The sequence below is a fragment of the Centruroides vittatus genome, unplaced genomic scaffold, assembly GCF_030686945.1.
Source record: "Centruroides vittatus isolate TY-2023 unplaced genomic scaffold, ASM3068694v2 contig_15, whole genome shotgun sequence".
Taxonomy (NCBI): Eukaryota; Metazoa; Arthropoda; class Arachnida; order Scorpiones; family Buthidae; genus Centruroides; species Centruroides vittatus.
Window position 1 is genome coordinate 249794 of NW_027120927.1, and position 10473 is coordinate 260266.

A 10473-nucleotide genomic window follows, 5' to 3' on the forward strand; every position below is an offset into this window, starting at 1 on the left:
GAGCGAGAAACCGATACTATTCGATAAAAATTGTGGAAACGGACCAGAATGCGGATGGTGGTAGCCTATTGTGATCCGGGACGACATTACCCGTAACGTCCAAGGTTTTGCCAGAGATGTTAATACTGTAATAAACTGCAGAGACGAGGTTTAAGAACCTGGTGTAAGATATTTTCGAGGGGTTCCGAATGCATATTTTATTTTTATGGGCGATAATGCTTACTCGAATAGTGCGCACTGGTCAATGACTTTCTGGACGGTGAAATATTCGTCACGTGGAATGGCCGGCAAGAGTAAGACGTCCGGGCCTAAATCCCATAGAATGCGTGGGATGTCCCGAGGATCCCGGCAGCCTCCACCGAGGAGCTTCGAGACGCTCCTGTTTAAAAATAGACTTTGCTCCCGGACAAATCTGATAAGCGACGTTACAATCCGCACGAGTAATGGCCGCGCAGTGTGTGTCGTGTGCGGGAAACAACCGTACGCTATTTTAATTATTATCTATTCGGAAATATTTCTAACAATGCTTAGTACTTTTTCTTATTGTATATTATTTGGTCCGGCGTAAATTAAATATTTGCTTTTCAACGATTTTTTAAAATAAAAAATACAAAGTTCCGCTATTATGTTCAGTTTCGGGCTGTTCCGAACGGTAGTTCCCGAGATAAAACCAAATTAGTGGTTGCGCTTATTTCTCGGACGTGGGCATATAATATTTGTGGAATATATAATACCGAAAACACATAATTAATCGAAAAATAAGGGAATAAACGTCGTTGCCTCGATACGACGTCACACATTAATACCCATATACTATATTTTATACGAAACCAACGGCTAAATTGTCTTACGCGTAATCTGCGTGTGTTTATTTTTCTATAAAAGAAAATTTATTTCTAAAAATATAGCCTATAATAGAGCTTGGATAATTCGAAATAACCAAAAAGGGACAATTTCGCAATAAGACTCGAAACCAAATGACAATTTCAAATTTTTGAGAATTACAGTACATTATATTTTATATTAAAGTATTAAAGTTCTTAATTAGCCACATTTCTCAATTAACCTATTCTGTTTCTGTTATAAATTTAAAGTTTTTAATGCGAATCTACGCCATGTTTCTGCATAATATTGATGTAATGATAATTTATAAAAAATAAATAATCTTTACATTTCCTACTTAATTGGGTTAAATTAAAAACTATTTAAAAATTCAATTACGGTTTATATCATCGCGCATTACTTATCCGAGACATTTGGAACAGTAAGTAATTTCCACTCCGGATGTTATTTTCTAGCATATAAAATAAAAAATGTATACGCTGTCGATAATAAATGTGTAGACGTATTCTATACTTACACCGAAAGAAAAGTCCCGAAGGAAAGAAACGAAAACATTTTTTAATTCGCTTTTACTACCTTACATTAGAGACGTTCGAAGCGACCTCCGTTTTCGCAATTCGACTGTTGACTGCCTGCCCGCTGCGAATTTCCAAGCCGACTTCTAATAGCATTGTTAGCGTTGTCGACCGACTCCGGTAGCTCTGCCGCAGTTGCAAATGTTGCGGAAAAGGTACGGGATTCAAATTTATTGTGCACCGACTTTAAATATCTTTTCCTACACACGAAAATGAAATAGGCTCTAACTTCTTTCCTACGGAACTGGAACTTTTCTTTTAGGAAAATGTTTTCTTTTTAAATTGCATTTAGATTATCGCATTATTACGTATTGCCACGTTTAGTCGTTAGACCTTACAACCGACGTTTTGTTTTTTTTATGTCTACAACCGTGCCTAAGCCTACGTAAACGTAGAAGAATTTATTGACACATTTCCGATTTCGGACGCTTAAATTATTAAGTGTTCCTACAGGCATTTAAGCATTAATTAGACGAGAGCGTGAAAGTAATTCTGCTAATGTATCGCCGGTATACATTCGTTTTTAATTACCATTTTATACGCGATACTTCCTTAATGACGTATATTAGAAGTCCGCCGTGTCGCGACGACGGTATTTATATAGAATACAACAGCTAGGTCGAATCGTATTTTTAAATAGAGCGCACTACGGACGATCAAGAAGAGACAATAGGTCGAAAGATTTAATTAAAAAATGATACCGACACCGAGATTACTAGTTAATTTCCCGTTGCGGATATTTTAAATGTTTCGAATTCTATTCGACGATTCGTCATCGGATTACCAGAAAAAGTTTTAATTCTCGAAATTCGGCGCTAACGGTTTTCTCGGATGACTTCGTTAGTTGTTTAACGCGCCGTTTCAAGTTTCGATTCAAAATTTTGAATCGCGTTGCCTCGATTGGTCAATTGTAGCGGCGTTTTATTTCTGCCAAGTAATTTTAAAAATTTCAGGGCAACTCCGTAATAAGGAAGTCGTTTAACTTTCGAATTGCGAAATTCTCCGAAATTACCGATTACTTACGCAAACATCGTATTTGAGCGAGATAAGATAAATAGGTTTAACTCACGGATTATCTGTACGCTTTTTATTTTACCCAGAGGCCCTAATTTTTGAAACTATTCTCGCTTCGATCCCATTTCGATACGTAGGGCAATATCGAGCTCGTACAGAAAGGCCAATGGCCTTCGTTCGGTCCTTAAAACAATATACGGGTTCGAAATTTCTTCGTCATTCGAATGAAAAAGCATTTTTTAAATAAATGTTTACGTATCTCGGAGACAATTGCAGCTGTCAGATAATTTACGGAGGCTTAGATAAAAGAGGGCTAAATGCAGATAAGTTCGGAAAATGACGGAGAAGAATATTATGTTTCGTTGGGTGACAATTTCTGCGTTGTTAAACGTCCTTCGGGCGTCCACTCCGCTTAAACAATCGTGTCCACCCCCGGAGAACATCCACCCGTGTACGTGCCAGACGGTGACACCCAAGGATACCGAAAACTGGGTTACCTGCGATAAAATCGAGTCCCTGCAGAAATTAACGCGTTTGATATCGGCCTCGAAAGGCTACGCCATTTACAAGTTTAGACTGTCGTCCTCGGAAATAGGTTTCGTACCTAGCAACCTCTTCTATCGAACCACATTTTCCGAGATCGTAATCGACAATACAGAAATTAATAGCTTCACTCAGTCCGAAGAGCACCCATTTTTGGGACTAGAAAATCGACTAGCCAGCGTTACCGTCACGAATTGCAAACTCGGAGCGGGAATCGACTGGGAACGGTTTTCTAAAGTCAACAGTTTGACGTATCTCGATCTGAGCTTTAACACGTTTAACGCGGTAGAGAAGAAGTGGTTCCGTTTCACTCATCCTACGTTAGCGTCGTTCACTTTAAAGGGAAGTGACGTCGAATCGGTGGCAGACGACGCATTCGCCAAACTGCTCAAAGTGGTGTTTCTGGATTTATCGGAAAACAAATTGAAATGGCTGAAGCGATCCATGTTTCCGGCCGTTCCTATGATAAAGTTTCTCAATTTGAGGTAAGAGTACGTCGGACTGGCATAACTTTACATTAATGATTCGAGTATAATTTTTTACAATATTACATAATTACAACTGCATAAAAATGCACCGAAACGTATAAATATATATAATCGCGAATTTAAATTTTATAGCATATAATTTAATTCTAAATTTATTTTCAGAAAAACTGCATTTTTTCGTTTTCGTTGCCTATTAATTCATTAATGAAATGCTTAAAATTCCCTATTTTTTGCTCTTATTTTTGCTTCTTCGTTAATTTGCATTGAAAATTAAATAAACACGTTATAATTCCTATAATTTTCTTTTAATTCGATGCACCGTTTTTAAATTTTCCTTTTTAAAAATGCCCGAGTAAATGCAAATGAGTTCGAACTGACAATTTATTTTGATGCGTTTTTTAATTACTCGCAGTAATAATAGATTATCGTCGCTCCCTAATGATATCTTCGGCAATATGTTACACCTCAGAAGAATTCGTCTTATGTACAATCGATTGCGAACGTTCGACGAATTAATATGGAGGCCCGTCATCGGCGTGGTGGAGTTCCTCGATATCGATAGTAAGATTATTTTCTATTATACTTTTCGACGCCTAAAGGGATATTAAGCGTTGCTTTTCTTTCAGATAATCCCGTCGTATGCGACTCGTCGGTTTGTTGGAGCACCAACTACCAACGTCCTAGCCATTTTTACGGAAAATGTTCGGAACCTCCGACTCTCAGAGACCGGGCTCTGAGATCTCTCAACTATTGGGAAATCGACAACTGCACTCGTCCTATTGTCCGTTAGTAAAGTAAAAATTAAAAATTAAAAATTTACGTTTTTCTCTCCGAAAACGAATAAATTTTCTTAATCGTCTATTACCGTTTAAATCTCTTAGTCACCCTCGGTTGTTTCTATTTTTATTCGACAGATGGCGCCACATACAAAATGCGGTTCCGCGGTACTTAGCGCAAGAATGGAAAATCAATTTCGATTTTTCGGGCTAATTTAAATACGATATCTATTTCTACATCGCGCTCTTCCGAGTATACTAGATAGCGTGTCGTTTCGGAATTTGCGACCGGGGGTGTCGCGCGGCACCCACGGACGGCATTCGAAAATGCCAATTAGGGAAGTGGAAGAGGCTCATTAAGTGTCAGCAGTAGTCGCTGCACAAGTTCATCACCCCAAAGGAGGAAGCGGCGTGCTTGGAATAACATTCGCCCTTTATTTTCAGTTCTTACCCCCTAATTGCGCACTCCGGGTGGGGCCTTGACAGAATAGTTTAAATAAGCCGTAACGACTTTCGACAGGCCCTCTCCCGACATTTCTATGTCTCTATACAAATTCGACTCGACTTCTGGTTGGAGGTGACTTCGGACAATAGAAAATTCTTAAAAGATCCGAAATGGTAGCATCATTAGCGCGTGGAAACATTAAATTATTGTTTGGTTGTGCCGAAATCTAGAATGTATTAGCCTCGAATTAACTGGCTTACAAAATATTTGGATTTATATCGAGGACCTCTTTTTTCTTTTTCGTCGTTGCAGTATAAAAAGTAAGGTCTCATTTAAATGAGGCGTTAAACTGTACCTAGTCTGAAATTAAGTTTAAATCAAATAATCTTCCTGAATTTCGATTTAGGCTTTTTGAAATCTTAAAGATATAATTTATAATGAAGTCGATACGAAGATGATCGTTTTCGTTATTGAATAGAGCTCGATCATACTTCTTCGAGTTACATCCGAAATGTATCGAAAGCCTTAGTTTTCAAAATGAAGTACTGATTTCTACGTTCTAGAGTAGTTTTACACGACGTTCGAATCATAAAAAATATGAAAGAAATATTAGATTAAGTCTATACTTCCCTTACGATAAATCACGACGAAAGGCCTTCATTCGAGATTGGCATTCTGAAAATTTTAAAGGGCCTAACTCGAAACATTCTGTAAAACTTAAGTGAAATCTTTTATAAATACGCTGCATTTATCTGTAAAAACCAAATACTTAACATCTACGCGAGTTTATACGCAAATGACAACCAGGAAGAGGTCCAGGCTCCCTTACCTTTGTAAATAAAATATAGAAAAAAATTAAATAAGTACAGGGAGAATATTTGAATGTAACGAGCGCACTTACACACGTGCCTATACAATATGCGAGTTTACTCTTCATTCGCAGCACCCACAGCTACATCCCCAGCGGTGTAGGGGTGAATGTAGGTTTGCACGCTCTAATTCGGTCCTCCCCTCTAATATCGTTTCTAGTTACATCGCTGCTGGTAGTATACTTTCGATGGAACCACGGGCATAAAATAATTTCTGGACAAACGGCACTTTATCTTACAACTGAACGGAAGTATCTGTGAAATTTTAGAAACCGTATAATCGTTTTTACAGAATTTATAAGGTTTACTGATGTAAAATGTATGTTATACAATTGTAGGTAAATATAACTAAAAAGGTGTTAACATTTAAACATTTTAGCATATTCACATACAATAGAATGAACACGCATTTTAGTTTTTGGCATTACGTGAAGCTGGCACACAATATGCCAAGTATTTAAAGGCCTCAAAATATTCAAATACGGACGGAGGTCGTAACTTTCTCACCCTTTATCCAGTCCCGCAAGAGGCATAAAAATCGAATTATTATTTAATTTAGTCCTTCGAAACACTAATCTCAACTGGCATCTTCCCTCTTTACCTTGATCGGAATCTCGTTGAATAAACATGTAAGGCGATAAAAATCGACAATCAATCAAATTTAAAAGTGAGTTTTCTATTAAAATAGCCATTGGATATTTATCCTTATTTTTTCTGTGGTTTTGTAGGGTAATGAAACGACGAAGATCCCATAAATCAATCAAAACTCGTTGCTTTTCTTCTTTGCTGTCAGCGAGCAAAATTGGCAAGATTGAAAAGTCGAGTCTGAAAATAAATAAATGTAGAAGGAAAGAGAGAAAAGTAAGGGGGCAAACGACAAATGGAATTTTCGATCTGTTTCGTAGAAGACACGTGATCCCGTAGTTGCGCCTCTTCCAATGTTTCATCGCGGACAATAAAGCACAGTTTAGTGGCACGCGAAGCATTTAGGAGCTTGCCGTCCCCTGCACAACTGTCGGGTCCCATTACAAAGACGTATTTCATCCCCCTCCGCCATTTCTTCCTCCTTGTCGAACTTTAACTTTATTAATTCCCTTGGAATGTCTGGCGAGTCTCGTCTCGTTCCGCAGAGGTCGTTATCCGTAAGGCCTTGCCGCGTTTTGCCTCCTTTCTAGAGGGCCTTCCTGTATCGAAGAAAGGATTTCAATTAAAAACGGTCTCTCGTTTGATTTTCGGGTACACATTAAGAAACCGTTCGGAGGCCTCGTCTAATTAATAACAAAGACGGCTTCAAACACTACAAATAGACGGCACCCCAAAAGGCCCTAAATGACATTTCCTCGAAGACAATGCGCACTTCACACTTCGAGTAGAGCACTAATGTTTTACCCGAGTGATAAATGAGATTGTCACCAAGTGTCTCATGTACTTAGTGCGGTATGAGGCCCGGACCGGTGTCTCCCTCTTTCTCGGAACATTATCTGGGCCACCCACCAGGCACGTGCGGTGGGGAACTTTTTTACTCTTCCGTTCTCCCCATCCCAACTTCGCCTCATCAACGAACAAATCACTGATGTAACACCATGTCAAAAGCTATTACTTTGCTCCCATGTTTTATCACGAAAGGCCCTAGCCGGAAAATTCCCTAATTTAGTCACTAAATTCCCTTCAAAATTGATCCCAGAATCGATTTAAACCCGAAAAATTGTTTAAATCGACCCACTTTTCCAGGGAAAACAAACAAAATGTGTTAGGTCTTCGTTGAAACAATCCCACAGACGGGTGTTAACGTCAATTTAAAACTATTTAATTGCATTTACGACGAGAAAAAGAACGTTAGTTGCGTTACAAAGGCATTTAAAGTTTTTAATAGTTTTAATGATTAATCGAAATAAAGTAGTTGAAACGATGAAATTTGTGCAAAAGTATTGCATGACCAACGGCACTTTATTTACTTCCGTCGAAATGAAAAATGAAACGCTGAGAAACGTCAATTCTTCTGATTACAATCGCTTTAGCCTTTCCGAAAAAATAAACAAATAAAAAATACTCGCTCCGCGCAAATAAAAGTCGTCTTTCAAATGATAATTCTATTTTTAGAAGAAAAGAAGGTAGAACTGATGATCCCTCACGGTCCACTTGGTCGCTCCGTAGTTCGCAGAAGGGCAAGAAAGGCCTCATTTCAATAAAGTAATAAAGTAAAGGTGAGTTAGACACGTCCAAGTGGCGCAATCGGCTCTTGTTTTAATTATGAGGAGAGGCGACGACCGCAGGTGGTTAAGTGACGAATACCAAGCAGATGCACCTTCGCTCTACTCTTCCACTCCAATTAGACTGATGGGAGTTTCTTGTCTGCGGGGCCCTTTTTTTCGTGTCGTTTTTCTCTAAACGAATTACAATTCGAGCCCTCCAGAGACATAATCTGATTTCGTCACGCCCAGAATTCTCACCTCCGTCCTCCTACTTGTGCGGTTTACTCGCTCCTTCCGGCGTGCTACCGAAAGTAATGAAAACTCCCCTTTACGACGTTTTTTAACATTATTTTAAAATTTTTGTTGAAAGTTTACAATCATTTTTAGAGGCTTTCTGTAAAGGGCCTTAAATATTATAAGGATTAAGTGACGAGATTTTTAAGCCTGCTGTGTAACGCCTACGGCGTATTTCTTTAGGGCCCTTGAAAATTATTCATTACAAGTTCGATCATTAGCCAGGTCTCACGCTTGTTTTCCTTTTATCAATTTTATTAGTCTTTAGGCTATATAATAAAAAAGATCCACTAATATTTTTTAAGGTATTTCTCGTTTAGTACGATGAGTCCTGGAGGTCATTTTTAATGGTTTTCAAATATTCCGAAGGCCCGTCGTTGCTGAGAATCGTTGCGTAATTCGAAGGGCCCGGCATATCGTACTCGTATGTTTGATGGATGCTGCATTGTTGCCACGTTACACTTCTCGACACAACTTTTCCAGTGTTGTGGAAGATTCCGTTAAAACGGAATAATTAGAAGATCCTTGTTGACAATCCGGGGGCCCGATCCCCCATAGACACTCGACAAGGGGAGCATTCTCTCAGGAATTTCGGGTAATTACCGCTTACTAATTCGGGGAATTTTCCCCAAATGTTTCACTTCTACCCAATAACTCCCGAACAATAGAGGTTCTTTTCCCATTAGAAGGGCATTAACCACTGTTTTTCGAAAACAGAAAAATTCTGATTTTAATTACTTAATTTTTTGTTTTAATGTTTTTGGATCTTGCGAAAATCTTCTCGACTGGAAAGCACTTTTTAAGTGCAATCACTGTGGAATTTTTCATATAAAGGTCATTTGCATAATCGGAAGCGGGGAGGGGTGATTAAAAATGATGCAGTTCATCAATTCACACTAAAAAATTAGAAAGCAAAAATTATACAAGGCCCATTTTAATCGCATCTTTAGAACTAAGTCAGCCTTTAATTAAGAAAACCGCGCCACTTTGCTTACAATGCGTTTAAAAGATTTAGATTATCTTGTGATTCACGGGCTTCGTGATTTACTTCGACTGCAACGGATTGTGGCACATTTTCGGCAGGACCCACCCTTTGTTCCCCACGTATCCGTTTCGGTGGTATTTCATTCACGACGTTCTATTTTCTCATACATTTTTCGGTAAGAGTGAGGCCTCCGAAGAATCCTCAAAAATTCGCAGATTCGTCTCGAATTAACGACTAGGAATATTTGTAGTGCCCGTGGTACAATAATAGCATCAGGCAGTTGTTCGCCAATTTCTCGACGATGTGCAGTGGTCCTTGTTACATCTCAAAGACTCTTTATGGATTGAATTGTGTTGTTCCACTTCTAAAGAGCTTAGCTACTCCGTAATTAATTTGCCAAGTGGTAACTGAGATGAATCCCTATTGCACAATTTATCATGGTTCCTCCCTCTGTTTGGTGATAATTTAAAATACTTTCTTCGTTGTTATTGTGTTTGAAATACCAAACAAACGAAAGTTTTTTAATTAATTGTGTGGAGGTGCCGTTTTTCCCGCCTCCGTTTGTATTTTTAAAACATTTCTAAGGGAGGAACTACATATGATTTTAAACTTAATTGAATTTTCAAAATAATTTTACGTATTACTCTTCGATTTTAAAATCTTACAGGTCCGTTTTATTCGAGTGAATTGATGGAATAAGGCAACGTGACATATGAGCCATCTGCATAGGAAGTTGCCTCCCGGAATGACTTTCTATGTGACACCAGAATCTATTTAGGTGTTAGGAAAGAAAATCAGGAAAACTCCGTGTGGCCAGCTCATTGGTGAGCCGCTTACCCACAACCAGTATTATTCGGTAGTTTTATCCACTCGGCCACTGGCGAACTTTCTATCTAGGCGTCAAATTTACACCTAAGCTAAACAGACTATAGCTTAGTGCCTCACTTTAAGAAGACACAATTTAGGGCCTCACTTTTTAAAACTTATCTGATGTCGTAGCTCGTTTGATCTTGGTTTTATCTAGCAAAACACGTGCCACATCGAAGTGACATATTCGTTACTTCGGAGAAAATGTTTATTAAATTATTTTAAATTACTATTTTGATCTTAATTAAATTTAAGATCTTCGCTGACCTTGTAAACTCGATATTCTATCGTTTTATTATTTAGAAAACATTTATAATGTATTTCTTCTGAGATACACTGCGCGTATATGTTGTATTAATAAATGAAGTTTAAGTCTTATAATTACTTTTAGGGTGATTCTAAATAATATTTTTTTTTAAATAAAATCATTTATATACTTAGTATCTGTATAGATTTACTGCTAATTTAAAGACTCTCGTCTTTCAGACAAGTAGAAAAGAACCAAACGTCAGAACACGATTTACATGTTTAAGTTAAACTACAGTTTAGGGCCTGACGATACCAGGTTTCAGTCTAGGGCAG

At 38.2% G+C, this 10473-nt stretch overlaps 1 protein-coding gene across 1 annotated transcript; it reads left to right on the forward strand.

Annotated features, from left to right (window-relative positions):
- Window positions 1-2382: 2382 nt before the first annotated feature.
- On the forward strand, window positions 2383-4322 carry LOC136968531 (leucine-rich repeat-containing protein 70-like). Its single transcript, XM_067262512.1, has 3 exons — window positions 2383-3460; window positions 3876-4024; window positions 4090-4322. The coding sequence occupies exons 1-3, from the start codon at window positions 2769-2771 to the stop codon at window positions 4251-4253; spliced, it is 1005 nt and encodes a 334-aa protein (XP_067118613.1). The 5' UTR covers window positions 2383-2768; the 3' UTR covers window positions 4254-4322.
- Window positions 4323-10473: the final 6151 nt, after the last annotated feature.